The following is an 18,598-nucleotide window of genomic DNA, read 5'->3' as shown; positions in this document are numbered from 1 at the left end:
GACACAGAAGCATAGAATTGGAGAGTTGGAAGGGACTGCAAGGCTCATCTAGTCCCATACCCTGTAATGCAGGAATCTCAGCTAAGGTGAACCACAAAATGCCTCTTCCAACCAAGAGAGACTGGGGAAACCCAGCCAGATGAGCAGGGAATAAATAATAAAATCATTATTATTATCATAAGGAACAAGCATGGGAGGAAAGCTCTAGATCGGCAACAAAAAGGGAAAAATCAACTCAATAATAATAATAATAATTTATTTATACCCCACCCATCTGGCTGGGTTTCCCCAGCCACTCTGGACGGCTCCCAACAGAATATTAAAAACATGATAAAACAGCAAATATTAAAAACTCCCCTTAACAGGGCTGCCTTCAGATGTCTTCTAAAAGTCAGATACAGTAGTTGTTTATTTGCTTGACATCTTATGGGAGGGTGTTCCACAGGGCGGGCGCCACTACCGAGAAGGCCCTCCGCATGGTTCCCTGTAACTTTGCTTCTCGCAGCGAGGGAACCGCCAGAAGGCCCTCGGAGCTGGACCTCAGTGTCAGGGGTGGACGATGGGGGGGAAGATGCTCCTTCCGGTATACTCAACCTTACCCGAAGGTTGAAGTGGGAATCAAAGGTTGTCATGGTGGGGAAAGGGGCTTGCTGTAAATCACACTGGGCAGGCGCAGAATCCGGGAGATCCCAGAGGGGAGCCTCTGCCATTGCCACCCTAAGGGTGGGAGGAAACCAGCAGCACCTCCTATTCACTGAGAGGTTGCACTGGGGAGGGACTGCTGAGGAGGAAGGCAGATCCAGCCTCCAAGGAGTGTGCCGCATGCAACATGCAACAGCAGCGGCAGGCAATGCATTCCTTGCAGGCCGGATCTGCTGCCCCTATGTATCTTGCCTGAGGCACACACTTCACTTTGCCTCATGGGTGGGCCAGCCGTGGCACCACCACCACCTGACCAAACCCCCACATGTTCCTTGGGACCAATAAAGTAAAGGTAAATGACCCCTGGATGGTTAAGTCCAGTCAAAGGCGACTAGGGGGTTGCGGCACTCATCTCACTTTCAGGCCGAGAAGTCCACAGACAGCTTTCCGGGTCATGTGGCCAGCATGACTAAAACGCTTCTGGCGGAACGGGAACACCGTGACAGAAACCAGAGCACACAGAAATGCCGTTTACCTTCCTGCCGCAGTGGTACCTATTTATCTACTTGCACTGGTGTGCTTTCAAACTGCTAGGTTGGCAGGAGCTGGGACAGAGGAACGGGAACTCACCCGATCATGGAGATTCAAGCCGGAAACCTTCTGATTGGCAAGCCCAAGAGGCTCAGTGGTTTAGACCACAGCGCCACCTGTGGCTTGGGACCAATAACGCCAACTCAAAACACAAATGGTCTGTTAAATGCCTCTCTGTTCTTTTTTTGGGTGGGGGGTAATATTACAAAGCAGGCACAGTGGTACCTCGGGTTATAGACGCTTCAGGTTACAAACTCCGTTAACCAGGAAGTGGTTGCTCCAGTTTAAGAACGGAAATCGAGCGGCAGCAGGAGGCCCCATTAGCGAAAGCACGCTTCAGGTTAAGAACGGACCTCTGGAACGAATTAAGTTATTAACCCAAGGTACCACTGTATCCACAACAATTTAAGGGCAGCAAAAGTACCTTCAATAAAAAGCGCAAATGTATGGGCATTCTTCGCAGACACACCAGGGATGACCTGAATGAAGCTTGCAGTCCAGTGTTGGTCTGCAGACCAGTTTGGGAACCTCTTCCTTAGGGGGTGGCCACTGGACGGAGACAAAGTCTTTTGGGGTCTGCCACCAGCTACTGTGATGGAGATGGGGGGGAGGCCTAGTTCCACTTGTCAACTGTACATCAAAGGCACCCCCATTTCTTCCCTTTTAACAAATGCAAGGGGACAGCTAGGCTTTGTTGAGCTTCATTTAACTGCTGCACACCAAACAGTTCCTTTCTTTGGAATGTCCATTCTTGTTTATTTGCATATATGTGTGTACATTAGCATTTGCAAATTTTATGCAGATGTGTCTATTGCTTCTTTTAAGCACTAAGCAGTGCCCCCAGATAGGAAGCAAAGGTTAGTCATTTGCCGCCCTCAAGGCACCACAAAAACCTCTACATTCTCTTCCCTTTTCCTCACACATTATTTTTTTTACCTTCCTACACAATTTCTCTTTCTCAGCCCATTCGCTACTTCCTTCCTTGCCTGTTGACTTAACTTCCTTACATTCTGGGACTTCTGTTCTTGCCCTATTCTTCACCATGTGAGGTTTTGATCTTGGACAGATAGACAGCTTTCCCACTCCTCACAGAAGTTAACTGCAGGCTGCTTAATGCTCTAATAAACTGAACATAGGTGAACCATCATGACGAATGAACCAGTCAGAGGCAGATGTCACAAGCACCATGCAGTTTAAAAGAGGACTAAGTCTGTGGTTTAGCTGTTCTGGATAGGAATGGGTTCTTATATTATTTTAGGTAAAGGTAAAGGGACCCCTGACCATTAAGTCCAGTCACGGAGGACTCTGGGGTTGTGGCGCTCATCTCACTTTACTGGCCGAGGGAGCCGACGTTTGTCCGCAGACAGCTTCCGGGTCATGTGGCCAGCATGACTAAGCCGCTTGTGTTTACTTTCGCACCAGAGCGGTACCTGTTTATCTACTTGCACTTTGATGTGCTTTCAAACTGCTAGTTGGCAGTTGAAGGGCCCAAGCAACGGGAGCTCACACCGTCGCAGGGATTCAAACCACCGACCTTCTGATCAGCAAGCCCTAGGCTCTCTGGTTTAGATAACAGTGCCACCCGCGTCCCTCTTATATTATTTTAAAGTAAAGGTAAAGGGACCCATGACCATTAGGTCCAGTCATGACCGTCTCTGGGGTTGCGGCGCTCATCTCGCTTTATTGGCCGAGGGAGCCAGCGTACAGCTTCCGGGTCATGTGGCCAGCATTACTAAGCCGCTTCTGGCGAACCAGAGCAGTGCACAGAAACACCGTTTACCTTCCCGCCGGAGCGGTACCTATTTATCTACTTGCATTTTGACGTGCTTTCAAACTGCTAGGTTGGCAGGAGCAAGGACCGAGCAACGGGAGTTCACGCCGTCGCAGGGATTCGAACCGAACCGCCGACCTTATGATCGGCAAGTCCTAGGCTCTGTGGTTTAACCCACAGCGCTACCTGCGGCCCAACCTTATATTATTTTATTATTTAACAAATTAGTACATTGCATTTTGAAGCGATTAAAGTGGTATACAGCAAGCTAAAAATGAGATAAATACAACAAATGAGATAAGAACAAGTTCTAGAGTTCTAGAAACATGAAAAGCAAACCATTGATTCCTTAAGGATCAGGTTCAATTTCATAGTTGGATTGGGTCTTTTTTGCCAGCTTCAGATGGTATGCCAACTGTGCCCTCTCCTGGTGGACAAGTGTCCCTGCTGCCCTCTCTTCACAGGGCAGCAGCTTTCTGGTTTGATTACTACAGTGAGCTCTGCATGGTTCTACCCTTGAACACAGTTGCCCAGCAATTGGTTGAAGTTAGCCATCATATGGAATATTTTATTCCCCTCTGAAAGGGCGCCACTGATTGCTAGTAGGTTTCTGGGCTTAGCTTATGGTACTGCCCATTTGACCCAATCCAATACACATTTACTGAAGAGTAAGACCCACTGTGCTCAATGTAGTAACAATGCACAGGACTGAAGTTATAAAATCCTAAATAGCCTGGGTCCAGGAACAGAGAACATTATCACTCGTATGAATCTTCCAGGGTGGTGCAATCTTCAGGAAATGGTCTGTTTCTTGTTTCCATACAACTGGGCATCAAACTCATGTCCACTAGAAGCAAGGAGTCCAAGATGGTGGAGTCTGTGACCCAGTGCTGTTGGATTCGAACTCCCAGCTGCCTCAACCAGTATGTCCTGGGGTGATGGGTGTTGCAGTCTGCAATGTTCAGCGGTTCTCTGTACTAAATGGATACTTTGACTACTGCAATAATCTTGTTGATTTAATCTGAACCGTGTGTTGTTTTTTTACTGTTGTATGTTAATTGTTGTATTGAAATTGCATCCCGTTTTATTTTATAAAATAAATAACAAGTGAAGGAAGCAGTCGTTCTGAATTAAAGCAACTGTATGGCATAAATGTGCACTTATATAATGTACACACCATTGTTTCTTATAAACTTCTTGCTCAGCAAAAAAACAATGGACTGTTGAGATCACCAAGGCATCCTCCAGTGGAATAAGCAAGACAAAGCTGTCTCTCCACAAGAACTAGAAAACCTTGCTGTCAGCAAAACCATCCTCAACCCCAATGGCAATGAGCGTCACACCAGTTTCCCATGTTGCTGACCTCAGGAAATTTAACTTCCTCATAACCTTCGGAATGAACCAGTATCAGAAGGAATGTGGAAGGACTATCTACAAAAATGCTGTGAAATTCATGCAGGGTTGCACATAGAATCCTATCGCGTTGCCATGGTGACCAGGAGGGGTAGTGGCGGCAGCTGGGGGAGCCAGTGACTCAAGAGCGAAAACTATGCTGAGTTAGGAAGTTTTGTTTTCTTCCTGTGTGTTCCAAGAATACATAGTCATTGAAAACCCAGTCCTAATGGCAGTTGGCTCAATCAAGAGCGGCTCATCTTCCCATCCTTTCAATGCTGACTGGACGGCAACTTGATGGCTCTTCTCTCCATCAATAATTCTAACGAGGTGATAAATTATGCCAGATTGATTAATGTAGAGACATAGATGGGACGTCAGATAGGTGGCATTAAAATGGTAACCCTTTTGGTTTATTGAAGCAAGACTCTGCCACAAGGAACAGCTGTTGCCTACTGCGCCACACTGCTGATTCCCTCATCTCTTATCAAAACGATTGAAATAACATTAGTTTCAGTAAAACCCCTACACCTTTGTCTCGCAGAGATTAATTCCAGAGCTTGCACATGGTGATCAATTCAGCCTGACACCCTCCTTTGGCAATCCTCACAGAACTCTAGCCCAATGGTTGCCATTAATCTGATTTGAACTGATTTTATAATGAAATGATTTTAGAATGTTGTATCATTTTACTGTTGTTAGGCACTCTGAGCCCGGCTTAAGCAGGGGAGGGCGGGATATAAATAAAAAATTATTATTATTATTATTAAGGTGTGTTACCTGCGGGAGTTATGTGTGTTATGGCGCTGGAGGAGACTCTTGAGAGTCCCATGGACTGCAAGAAGATCAAACCTCTCCATTCTGAAGGAAATCAACCCTGAGTGCTCACTGGAAGGACAGATCCTGAAGCTGAGGCTCCAATACTTTGGCCACCTCACGAGAAGAGAAGACTCCCTGGAAAAGACCCTGATGTTGGGAAAGATGGAGGGCACAAGGAGAAGGGGACGACAGAGGATGGGATGGTTGGACAGTGTTCTCGAAGCTACCAGCATGAGTTTGACGAAACTGCGGCAGACAGTGGAAGACAGGAGTGCCTGGCGTGCTCTGGTCCATGGGGTCACAAAGAGTCAGATACGACTAAACGACTAAACAACAACAACAACCTGCTACAAGTACATGGTTAATAATATCTAGCATTTATATAGTATTTAAAGTATGCTATAATTTGTTGTGATTCTTATAACCTTATATAGTATCCCTGTATTGCAGATGGGGACAGGCTGAGGCTAAGGAACTTGACTAAGATCATCTAGTGCAGGGTTTCCCAAACTTTGGTCTCCATCTGTTTTTGGACTACAACTCCCATCATCCCTAGCTAGCAGGACCAGTGGTCAGGGATGAAGGGAACTGTAGCCCCAAAACAGCTGGAGACCCAAGTTTGGGAATCTCTGATCTAGTGACCTAATGCTGGTGGCAACATTTGAACCCAGGGACTTCCTAGGCTGCACCACACCAGGCCCCGCCCCAGAACATTTCCATTAAAACATCCCCGCTTCTCTAGCCCATTTAATTACAGGTAAAACAAGTGAGCCCGGTATTACTGCTACATATTGCTATGGCCTATTGAATGAAGTACAGGCCACCCCAATACAAAACAAATGTCTATTAAAAAGCTTTCCTGTGATAGTTTGGCCATAGTTCCTTTTTAACCAGGCCTTTGCCTGACTTCATCTACATCCTATAACCTTTTTAAAATGCTGGCTCTTTGGGGGAGTTTTTTAATTGGGTTGTTTTTGTTTTAATTTTATGTATTTAATATTTTATGTGAACTGCACTGAGACCTTCAGGTATAGGGCAGTATAGAAATTAATTAAATAATAATAATAAATAATTTTATCACTCAAAGCATCTTTAGAATTTGTGTCCTCCCTTTACCCCAGCAGCTTAGCAAGTGGATACGCAGAATAAAAATTTAAAAATGGGACCCTTACATTGCTACATTCTCAACTCCAGTCACCCAAAATGCCTCTTTAAAACGAAAGGATAGATTGGAAGTTTCTTAGTGTGACAGCAGGGCAGGAAGACCTGGGGAGGAATGGGATGGCAGAGAAAAATGTTGTTCTGTTCTCCAGGCTGCAGTTTGCTGCCTCCAGATGTTTTGCAGGAGGGATTCAATTTCTTGAATGTGCTAAAGATCTTTAATGGATACATCTTCTAACAAGGTGGGCCTGTGAAAGCTTCTGCCCTAATCAATGTGTTAGTGCCTTCAGGTGCCACAATAATCTGTGATTGTTCTCATACTCTGTTGATCACTCTTGCAAAACTCCAAAATAACAGGAGTTGGCAGAATGACCTGCCAGATTTGAGTCTTCCGCACATGGATTCAGAAAGTAATGGTCTCTCCCCGATCCACACACTTTAGACTGCCATATGTCTTGCTTTTTGAATTATGGTGCTGGAGGAGACTCTTGAGAGTCCCATGGACTGCAAGAAGATCAAACCTATCCATCCTTAAGGAAATCAGCCCTGAGTGCTCACTGGAAGGACAGATCCTTAAGATGAGGCTCCATACTTTGGCCACCTCATGAGAAGAGAAGACTCCCTGGAAAAGACCCTGATGTTGGGAAGGATTGAGGGAGGGGACAACAGAGAACGAGATGGTTGGACAGTGTTCTCGAAGCTACCAACACGAGTTTGACCAAACTGCAGGAGGCAGTGGAAGACAGGAGTGCCTGGCATGCTCTGGCCCATGGGGTCATGAAGAGTCAGACACGACTAAACAACAAAAAATATGTTGCTTTAGTTGTGAAGCACACAATTAACATTTCTCTTCCCACCCCCCAGTCAAGCCCCCTCCCCCATTAAGTTCTTCGGTGGAATTTACAGGAAATATAGCAAACCAATAAACAATGACTACTAATCGACCAAGACACAAATAGGTATCAAAGCAGCCAATTCCTGTACAAAAGTATTTATTTAACAGACTACTGCATGGTGGAATGTGCACAACTCAGGCACCAATCCTAGACACTTACTAGGAAGTAAGCCCCAAATAACTTAATGGGACTTAAATCTGAGTAAAGGTGCACAAGATCGTGCTATTAGACAGTTTCTGAATAAAACCAGTCAGTGTCCCTAAACTGGAAGATCATATGGATTTGTAACAGGATTCTCTCCTGAATCTCTCTCTCACACAAACCCCGCCTTGAGAATATACCTAAATTACCTAACTGGTCCACTCCCTTGTGGGTTGAAAACCCCTGTTCCACCCACACTGATAGAGATTTGGATATAGGATGTATGTAAAAAAGACACAGAAAAGGGGCAGTTCTACTTAGGATATTTTAATTATTATATTTTAATCCTACTCTTCATCCACGAGACTCAGACCAGAACAGGTAACTCTCTCCCATTTTGTCCTCACAATAAAGCCTTCAAGGTAGGTACGACTGACAGTGACTGGCTGAAGGAGACCCAGTTAACTCCATGGCAGAGCAAAGGTTTGAACCCAGGGCCCTCTGAACCAAATCTAGCACTCTCAACAATCCCCATACTAGACTAGCCAAGCCAGACAATCTGAGAAGTGTGCTTTGCCATTCTTTGCAATGTTGCAGAAAACACTCTCCTGTTGGTGCTTTCTAAGATGTAGCCTGAACGACCTCTTGGTCTATTTAAGATAGTGGAATCTAGCATCTTTTCCTATCATTGTTCTCCTGTCCCCCTGTATTCAGTCATGGTTGGTCCAAGAAGCAAGAGCATTTCCCCTTCCTCGTCCTTTTTTTTTTTTTAAAAAAAAAGGGTTCCTATCTCTGCTTTCACCCCAATGCCTCCCTCAGTTCTCCTCCTCCTCCTGGTTACGTTAAGAAAGAAAATAAAACTGGAATTGCAATGTCTTTTTCAGCCTTAACAGCTGCTTCATAGACTTGTTCTTATGACGGCTTCTCCATTCTAAGGGTTGCTCTAGATCAGTGATGGAGAGACTGTGGCGCTCCAGGTTTCGTTGGTCTTCGACTTCCATCAGCCCCAGTCAGCATGGCCAATGGCCAAGGGCAGGAGATGTGGTTCACCAACATCTGGAAGGCCACAGCTCCCCCCAGCCCTGACTTGAGAGCTGGTCCAAGACTGCCAAGAGTCGCTTGACATCTCCAGCAGCAATCCTAAGAGGAGGTCAGTCAGGTAGAAGTCCAGATTCCTGGTTATATTCCTGCTTGTCCTCAAGTTGGTCCCTCCATTAGGCAGAATGAGATAAGACAGGTGTGACTGTATTCTGGACAAATCCACTTTGGATTACAGATGTGGTAAGGGCCATGTTTTTAATGAAGGGGAGGTGGCAAAGCTCAGAAGCGAAGCACTTGTTTTGCATGGAGAAGGTCCCCAGTTTCTGGCATCTCCAGTTAAAAGGTTCAAGTAGTAGGTCTGGCTTTGTATAGCCCTGGTAATTCTCTCCCTCCTATAAATCTCCCTGCATGCAGTAAGCTAGCATATCAGCAGACTGCTCTGCTAAAACCCTTGACTGACATGCCAGTTTACTACGTGCAGAGTATTAATTTTCTTATTTTACATAAAGGAAGATGGAAAAAATATATGGCAATCCTACTTGCAGGGCTAAAGTGGTATGGGCTCCAGAATGCTACCTGGCTCCAGAATGCCAGGGCAGGGGAACCTGTGGCCAAGCAGTTCCACCTCCTGAGACCCAGCCAGCTTTGGCAAGGCTTAGGGATGATGGGGAGCTGGCAGTTCTACAACATCTGGAGGCCGACAGCTTCCCCAGCTCTAAAGCAGATGTCCCCAACCTGGTGTTCTCCAGATGTTTTGGTTGCAACCCTCACCAGCCTCTGTTGGTGCTGGGAGTTGTAATCAAAACACCTGGAGAACATCAGGTTGGGGAAGACTGCTGTACATAGTGTGAAAAACAGATGAGTCAGCCAATGTTGTGCCCTGTGGATGTGGTTGTACTACAACTCCCATCATCAGCAACTACTGGTTATGCTTGCAGAGGCTGATGGGAGACCAACAACATGGGCGACATGTTGTCTATCCTGGTGAAGAACAAAGCATACGCTACTGGAACACAGAAAGTAGAGGAATTGGCCCTTTCCCACGTTATTCGATGGCCTATGAGGGCTTGGTGCCTCCTTTCTTTGATCCTTAAAATTCAAGCCTGTGAAAAAGCATAAATAAAATGAATAATCTAACCAAATCCTGCTGCTTGCCTCGGTTAGACTAGGTGACATTTCAGGCTACTTCTGGTAATGAGATTCTTAAATGTTCAGAGAGGACATGATGCTGAGGCAGGTCCTGTGCTGGATGTTGGGACGCTCTTCGGCAGCAGAAGGCTGGGTTTCCTTGCCCGCTTCTGTCAGGAGACTTGCAAGACCTCAGCGGCAGCCAATAATTTCTCATCTCAGGAATTCTGGCGCTCAAGGGCAAAGACGACAACGAACCCTACAGAAAGTAATGGCACCTTCCTCTCGTTAACTGACAGGAATGCAGCAGAATCGAAACCGAAAAGAACGTGAACTATCAGAGCGTATCACCTCCCCAGTGGATCAGACTTTGCCTCCATGAGACATCCAGAATCTGCCGCCTGAGGCAAGGGCTGCCTCACTTTGCCTCATAGTAGGGCTGCCCCGGCATCTAGGGAGTATAATGCCGCCCAGGATTCAATGCTAAACTCTCTAGAAAGCCTGCGAGTGGGCTGTGGAAGTGAGAGGCTCTGAGGCAAGTCAGCCGCTTCCTCTCAGGGGGACCTGCTGTGCTCCATGTCCCGCCTCTTCCTCCACTGGAGCATTTTGAGGAGGCTGAGGCTGGCTTTGAAGAGCCGGTCGTGCTGGAAGATCATCTGATGGAAGGCGTTGAGGGGCAAGTTCCCACTGGGGTCAGCGTGCTTGAGGGTGGTGATGGGCGTGTAGAGGCTGTTGGTTTGGTACCGGAATGGAGGCTTCTCGGAGGTGATCACTTTCATAGTATGCTGCCAGGAGGAGAGCAAAGTGGAAGGTTAGAAAACAACAACAACCACAACAACCATCACCAGCCAGGATCACCATTTCAGAATTCAGCAGGGGGTGCAAAGAAATTGTTGCAGGAAAGGCAGAATTCATTTTGAAAGCCTGCACTTCAGCATGGTTAAGATGAAACACACTAATGATAAATTGACACGTGCTATTAAAGTAAGATGGGGAATAGGCAGGAGAAATGATTCTGAGGAGATATGGAAGGTGTTTGTAGAATTTGTAGTGTTAAAATGGAAAGGGGTCAAACCATCGAAAGAGGTGTTGAAATTTTGGGAGGCTGGATAGTTACAATGGAATGGTCTCATGGTGGGGTGCACGTTTTTATTCTTATTTATTTATGATTATTACTTTGTCAAAATTATATATATATATGATTAAACACACACACACATTTATAAATAAATAAAATTTTAGGAACTTTCCATCGGGATTTAATAATAGGCAACCATATGTCCAGTGTCAGTATTTTTGATAACCAATTTCAGACCGTCACCTATTATTTTTATACAAGGGAAATGGTGCCTTTGGCCCAATTCAGGAATAAGTAAATAAAATACCGTACTTCTCCATGTATAGAACTAGGTTTTTTTCCTTTTGAAAGCATGCTAAAAAATGGGGGTCGTTTTATACATGGGTAGCACATACATGTTAGCAGCCATTCTGCATGTTATTGGTTGCTGCGTCAATGGGTAGTGTTGACTGGCTGATGCTGCAGCAGTTGGGTGGGCAAGTGGCAGCTTGTGCCAGCGAGGGGACACATGAGAGGCAGATTTTGCGATGCGTGCGGGTGAGAGATTTTCAGCAACCCCCCCGACAAAAAAAGCTCAAGAATTCTGTGCTGCCATCTCCCATTTTCTTAAATTTGAGTCCCTCAAAATAGGGAGCGTCTTATACACGGAAAAGTACAGGTACCTTTTCCGTTCTGTTATACTGTGGGCAGACTAGAAAGCACCCCATCCCAATATTCCTGTATGTTAAAACTAGGGGTTGCCACCCCTGTTTGCTCTGCTCGCTGGCACCCTTTTGCCACCCCCACTCCCCCCACACCTGGCCAAGCCCTCCCCCTTTAGATGCCACCCACCTCCTTGCCTATCCCCTTATAACTCGCCCAAACCTCTCCTCTCCTCAGGGTTTGCCCCTAAGCTCAAGCCCTTTTTGTGAAGTTGTGGGTGAACATATCAGACGACACAGCGATTCTTCAAACAGCTCTTGTTTATTCACAGGCCAGAACAGAACTGAACTGAAGGGTTCAGTCAGCCTGCTTATATAGAGCTCCAGTACAACGTAACTGTAACAATTTTCTAAAACTATCCAATCACTGAATGTCACTTTCGATCCCTTATTTGCATAACTATCTACAGTATCCCCCTGCTGGCCCAGGGTGAGAACTTCAGTACATAACACCTTTAACTCCAAACTGCTCTCTGAACCCCACCACAAACCCCGCTGTAGGCTTTTAAAATAATGCCTTTCGCCCTCCTTTAAGCAGCTCACCTGGGGGGCTGCCTGCAACCTGGGCTGCTTCCCCCCCTTGCCTCCCTGCTGTTCTGGCACCACACTGGAGTCGGTGTGGCCACCGCAAACGGCACCACGGCAGCAGCCTTGCACTTTTGCATACAATATGGCTTTAATCATGTTTTCCGTTTGATTCAGTCTGCAAGAAGGCAGCTTGAGACCTGATGGCAAAACTGGCTGGAGGAGTTAAACCAATCACCTCATTGTGCCCAAGACTGGAAGTCACATATATGCATGGAACGTGACCTTTGGCAATTTAATCAAGGAGATACAAAAATAGGAGATGAGCCTATTGTTCAAGTCCAAACGTAATCAGTGACTATCAATGCATGTCTCCACAAAAGAAAACACTATCTGGGTTAGGACTCACTTCATCCTGACTCTCCAGAAAGCATCTAAATATAGTCGGAAGTGAGGAATGGCAATCAATTGTTCAGTTTGTCTGAAGCTTTTGTTTATGAGGGTATAAATACTACAGGCTTCACAGCAAACAATTGTTCTGGATCTTCAGATCTACTTTGCTGAATATCAGCAAAGCACTTATCTTAGCTTATCACTTTTTACTTCCCTAAAACATTACTATCCATTTCCTGCCTCTTGGACATTTGTTTCAAGAAATCATCACCCACAACCTCTCAGTGGGATGATGGTCTGCTATAGATTCTGACCAAAGGGTTGAATTCCTTCATTAATTGTTACCCAGCTACATTGGCCGGTGGAGGCAGCTATCCGTTTTCAAACCAAGAACTGGGAATTATGCTGCATCATAGAATCACAGAGTTGAAGGGACCCCAAGGGCCATCTAGTCCAACCCTCTGCCATGCAAGAATCTCAACACACAATCTCCCATCCAATTTGAAACCATATCAGACCCTGCTTAGCTTTGCATATGTGCTAGCAGTTTTATTGCTGCACCACTAGGAGACAGTGGCATGACTATTTTTTCGAAGCAACCACCTGACGTTTCAAAGACATCTGAAGGCAGCCCTGTTTAGGGAAGTTTTTAATGACTGATGTTTTAATGTATTTTTAATCTTTTGTTGGAAGCTGCCCAGAGTGGCTGGGGAAACCCAGCCAGATGGGTGGGGTATAAATAATAATAATAATAATAATAATAATAATAATAATAATAATAATAATAATTTATTATTATTTATACCCCAGCCACTCTGGGCGGCTTCCAACAAAATATTAAAATACAGTAATGCATCAAACATTAAAAGCTCCCCTGAACAGGGCTGCTTTCAGATGTCTTCTAAAAGTCTGGTAGTTGTTCTCTTTGACATCTGGTGGTGGGGCATTCCACAGGGCGGGTGCCACTACCGAGAAGGCCCTCTGCCTGGTTCCCTGTAACCTCACTTCTCACAGCGAGGGAACTGCCAGAAGGCCCTCGGCGCTGGACCTTAGTGTCCAAGTAGAACGATGTGGGTGTAGACGCTGCTTCAGATATACTGGACCGAGGCCCTTTAGGGCTTTATAGGTCAGTACCAACACTTTGAATTGTGCCTGGAAACATATTGGGAGCCAATGTAGGTCTTTCAAGACCGGTGTTATGTGGTCTCAGTGGACGCTCCCAGTCACCAGTTTAGCTGCCGCATTCTGGATTAGTTGTAGTTTCCGGGTCACCTTCAAAGGTAGCCCCATGTAGAGCGCATTGCAGTAGTCCAAGCAGGAGATAACCAGAGAATTATTATGATGATGATGATGAACTGAGGAACACTGCTGCGAGGGTGCTGATGCTTCTTGCAGCTGAACCACAGATCAAAGTGGCAGCAATTTTAAACCTAGCAAGTGCTGCCTGCAACAAAATATTGTAGCACAACTTCCCTCCTTATTCAGGATTCTAGTCAGCTCTTACCTCAAACAAGGCATTCCACTTCTCCCACTCCCCCCTGCCCCATTTTAATAGTTTCTCTTTTCTTTCCCTCTACATTAATGGCTACCGAGTGTTCTCAGGCCTCACTGGGAAGTTTTGAGGTTCTTACCAGCACCAGCACCACTTTTAAAGAATTGCACTTCTGCGCACCTTGGGGCACCTCCATCTTATTCCTCGGTGGCTCTGTTTGAGCTACAAGCCTAGCGGCACTCAGCACCTGAGGTTGCTGTTAGAAGGAACAATGGACCAATGCCATAAGCCAGAGCTTTCCAAACTGTGTGTTGCGACAACTGCCTGACTTTCAGAAGACATCTGAAGGCAGCCCGGTTTAGGGAAATTTTTAATGTTTGAAGTTTTATTCTGTTTAATATTCTTTTGGGAGAAGAAGAAGAAGAAGAAGAAGAAGAAGAAGAAGAAGAGGAGGAGGAGGAGGAGGAGGAGTTTGGATTTGATATCCCGCCTTTCACTCCCTTTAAGGAGTCTCAAAGCGGCTAACATTCTCCTTTCCCTACCTCTGTGAGGTGAGTGGAGCTGAGAGACTTCAGAGAAGTGTGACTGGCCCAAGGTCACCCAGCAGCTGCATGTGGAGGAGCGGAGACGCGAACCCGGTTCACCAGATTACGAGACTACCGCTCCTAACCACTACACCACACTGGAGCCGCCCAGAGTGGCTGGGAAAACCCAGCCAGATGGACGGGCTATAATTACAGTGGTACCTCGGGTTACAGACGCTTTAGGTTACAGATGCTTCAGGTTACAGACTCCGCTAACCCAGAAATAGTACCTTGGGTTAAGAACTTTGCTTCAGGATGAGAACAGAAATCGAGCTGCGGCGGCGCGGCAGCAGCGGGAGGCCCCATTAGCTAAAGTGGTGTCTCAGGTTAAAAACGGACCTCCAGAACGAATTAAGTTCTTAACCCGAGGTACCACTGTAATTAATTAGTTAATTAATTATATTATTATTATTATTGTGTGTTGGCTGCAGCGTGCAGGTGTGTCATGCAAACGCTTCCCATGCTCTTATAAGGGGTTAGTTTAACCTCCAGTTTGCTAGTAAAACCAAATTGCTGCGCCACGAAATGATGCGTGTCTAAAAAGTGTGTCACCAACATGAAAAGTTTGGAAAGCTCTGCCATAATAATGAGCAAGGCTGGGCAGCCTGTTCCCTTCCCCCGCAGAAGCAGATCCCAGCTAGATTTCCTGTGGGCTTGAGAGCAATAAAGGAAAAAGCTTATAAACCTACCTCAGCCACCTCTTCTGGAGATTGCCCCAGCGCAGTGAAGACTTCCTTGGAATAGGCCATGTAGAAGCCCTGAAATATATCCAGCGTTTCTTTATCCACCTGAGAGAGGTCCATATTGGCTGCTTCTTCGTAGAGCTTCCTCTCGAATTCTGTTATCACTGGCCCAGGCTCAATTAAACTGATGCTGCAGAATGAAACAAGCAGTAATCGGAACTAATGAACTTCACCGTCTGCTGAGCTGAGAAACCGGGTGGGGTGGGGGGGAGACTGCCTGCCTTCACATGACTGAGCTTCACCAGCCAGCATGGATTTTGCCTATAGCCCTCTGGCATTCAGGCCGATCACTTCATCTCTGCTTTAGTAGACTACTATCTGGGTTTAGCACATTCTGTCCTGCTCAGTCTTGCGCCGGTAATGACCTAAAGAATGGGCTGTCCGCACAAAACACGATACCTGTGTTATAGGAATTCTAAGGTCTTATATATATATATATATAAATGTTCATAAATGTACAAGGCAAACACATAAGTATATAACCACGTGTCTGAAACAGTACAGGAGAACAATCCTGAAGCCATTTTGACTCTCCCAAATTGACCTCAAATATTTCTCTGCAAGGAGGAAGGAAATGGGGAAAGCTTTCTAATTGTCTTTGGACTGCAGGGGCTCACACCTCCCTGTAAATACAGTCTGGCAAGTATCTGTTAAGCTGAGCACTCTGTCAATATGTGTAAGAGATTCAGGAACTAAGTATTTAGCATCTCAAAGGAATGGCCAGGCTACAAAGACATCAGATAATAAGGCATTGTCAGGTATCCTGGCAGACAGGAGAGAAGCAACAACACACTCAAATTTCTGCTGGGACCACCTCTTTCTGTGATGTATGTATGATGTTTTGGGGGGTGGTCTTGAGCTACAGGGTAGGCAATTTCAAAAGTCTATATAGGAGCTTGCACACCAATGTTCTGGGTTCCTCTCCTCCTTCTCCTGTGTGTGAAGGGGGCACCCTGTTGCAACAGTTTAATAAAGATCATGCTTACTAGCTGCTTTGCTTCTCAATATTCTCTGGTTGGCCTCTGTTATTTTCTCCTATCGACAGAGAACCTGCTTAAGGACTCTATACGGGCTCTTGGATACCCCATAAGGGAAAAAGGAGCAGTTTTTTCTTATAACATCTGGTAAGCAAGACTGACCAAATTTGCCTGAGAGAAAACACACTGTGGAGTTAAGGCTGTATAATTTTGGTTCACCAGGAGTCCTTTTATATTAACTCTTCCCCGACAATTTTCAAAAATTTATCTGCCACCTGGGAGTCTATGTGGGCTATATTAAAGATTCTGTGCAAGTTCTGCAGATAAATGAAAATACTTACATCCTGCCTTTCAGTCCACAAAAAAACCACAACTAATAAAACAGAATGCTAAAACCAGAGAAAATTGTACAGATATTCAGAGAGAGCAGACAAAAATGAACTCAAACCAAAACACTGCCACTAGGAATGTGAATTTAATTAGGACATATCTCTCATGCCTTCTTTCAACCTTGAAGCCTCAGGAACATGAAAGGAAAAGTTTCATTCATCGTCCGCCATGCTAATATTGAACTTGGGTGGTCCTGCACATATCAGTTCAGAAGTGAACTCATATTTTTTGGGTGGAAGGGTTACCCAAAAATAAGGTGAGGGTTTCAGTCTTCTTGGGCAAATAGCCAGCTACGGAGAAGAATATGAGTTGGTAAATTATTATTTTTTGGGGTGGGGGAGGGAATAGCCAGTAGGCGTCCAGGACCTACAGTGTCTGTGTAAAAAGAAAATCAGGGCAAGGCACAGAATTGGCCCGCTTGTGTTTTTAACAGCTTACAGTACTCTTGTGGGATTTCAGACTCCGTGAGCATCATGGCATGTAAATTGGGTTTGGCGGAACTCAAGAAATGGCTTCTCAGTGGCGGCTGTACCCTGACTTTGGAACCTATCTAACCTACTCATCGATAGGTTGCTCACCAGGGCAAGACCATCTGAGCATATCACACAAAACCCAGCCCAACTGCACTGGCTGCCAATTAGCTTCCGGGACCAATTCAAAGTGTTGGTTTTGACCTATAAAACCTTAAATGGCACAGGAGGACTGCAGTACTTCAAAGACCATCTCTCCCCATACGAACGAACCCTGACCCTGCAATCATTCTCTGGGGGCCCTTCTTCATGGGCCTCCTCCATGAGAGGTCCAGAGGGTGGGAACAGAAGAACAGCCCTTTTCTGTGGAATGCTCTCCCCAGGGTAGGGACGCGGGTGGCGCTGTGGGACTTGCCAATCAGAAGGTCAGCAGTTCGAATCCCCACGACGGGGTGAGCTCCCGTTGCTCAGTCGCCATAGGCGCCGACTCCATGGGGCTTGAGGGGGCCCGAGCCCCCTCAAAAATTCGTTTGGGGGGGCTCCGCCCCCCCAATAATCTCCGGCGCCCCTCCAGCAGAGCGCCATCGCCGCCCCTCCCCCAGCCCAAAATGCACAGGGAGGGGCGGGCTGCATGCCTCCTGCCCTCCCTCCCGAGCAAAAGCTCCACCCAATTTCCTTTGGAGCTGATTAATAGGCGCAGCACGCTCTCCCCTATTCGCTCACGAGGAGGCGGCGCCACTTTATTTGCATATTCATGAGCTTATTTATTATTCATGAGCTTTCCCGGGCCCCCCCAATATTTTTTATAAGTCCGCGTCCCTGTCAGTCGCTGCTCCTGCCAACCTAGCAGTTCGAAAGCATGTCAATGTGCAAGTAGATAAATAGGTACTGCTCCGGCGGGAAGGTAAACGGCGTTTCCGTGCGCTGCTCTGGTTCGCCAGCCTGGCCACATGACCCGGAAGCTGTATGCCGGCTCTCTCGGCCAATAAAGTGAGATGAGCGTTGCAACCCCAGAGTCGGCCACGACTGGACCTAATGGTCAGGGGTCCCTTTACCTTTACCTTTACTCCCCAGGGTGGAGGCCTTTGGCTAATTAACATGCTGTGGCCTTTTAAATGTGTTTGTAGAAGAGGGGTTATAGGTTTGTTTTGTTTTTATTCTGTATTTTGTATTCTCATTTTGTATTTTTATGTTGTGAACACAATCTTTGGATGGGCGGCATAAGTAATAATGGTGACGATGAAAATATAACCTTCTCCTATTTAAGCAGGCATTGCCCTTACTGAAATGATTTGTTTGGTTTTGCTGTTCTGTTATTTAAACTTAAACACGTTTTTAACTTCCTGCTCCTGCTGTCTTATCTTTTATCTACTCTGATTTTATTATACTGAGTTTTTGCTCTTTTATTGTTTGTTTGTTTAGAAAGACCAATAGAGCACTTAACTGCAAAATTCTCTAAGCAGTTTACCATGTTACGGCTTATTATGTTAATTGTTAAGTGTACTGGTTACTTTTTAACTACATATTTTATTGCCAGCTGCTTTGGGCATTGTATAGGGAAAGGTTTATTTAGTAAACAAATAAAAGAAAAAATCACCCCTTCTTGCACTGCCTGGAAAAGGACACTTTCCCCTTTGCAAACATCCAGATGCCTCCTCTACAA

The 18,598-nt window shown here is 45.8% G+C and overlaps 1 protein-coding gene across 2 annotated transcripts in view; it reads right to left on the bottom strand.

Annotated features, from left to right (window-relative positions):
• Positions 1–8,806: 8,806 nt before the first annotated feature.
• LOC309360101 (retinol dehydrogenase 8-like) overlaps positions 8,807–18,598 on the bottom strand; it is a 29,140-nt gene continuing 19,348 nt past the window's right edge. For both annotated transcript variants that reach the window (XM_081894685.1, XM_081894684.1), the window contains exons 6-7: positions 15,045–15,228; positions 8,807–10,367 (exon numbers count right to left, since the gene is read on the bottom strand). In XM_081894685.1, coding sequence (XP_081750811.1) covers positions 10,137–10,367; positions 15,045–15,228 — 415 coding nt within the window. In that variant the 3' untranslated portion in view covers positions 8,807–10,136. The remainder of the gene's footprint in view (positions 10,368–15,044; positions 15,229–18,598) is intronic.

Source organism: Podarcis melisellensis, assembly GCF_964234715.1.
Source record: "Podarcis melisellensis genome assembly, chromosome: 17".
Classification (NCBI taxonomy): domain Eukaryota; kingdom Metazoa; phylum Chordata; class Lepidosauria; order Squamata; family Lacertidae; genus Podarcis; species Podarcis melisellensis.
Note: the sequence above shows the minus strand (reverse complement) of the source record. Positions and strands in the feature narration are given on the sequence as shown.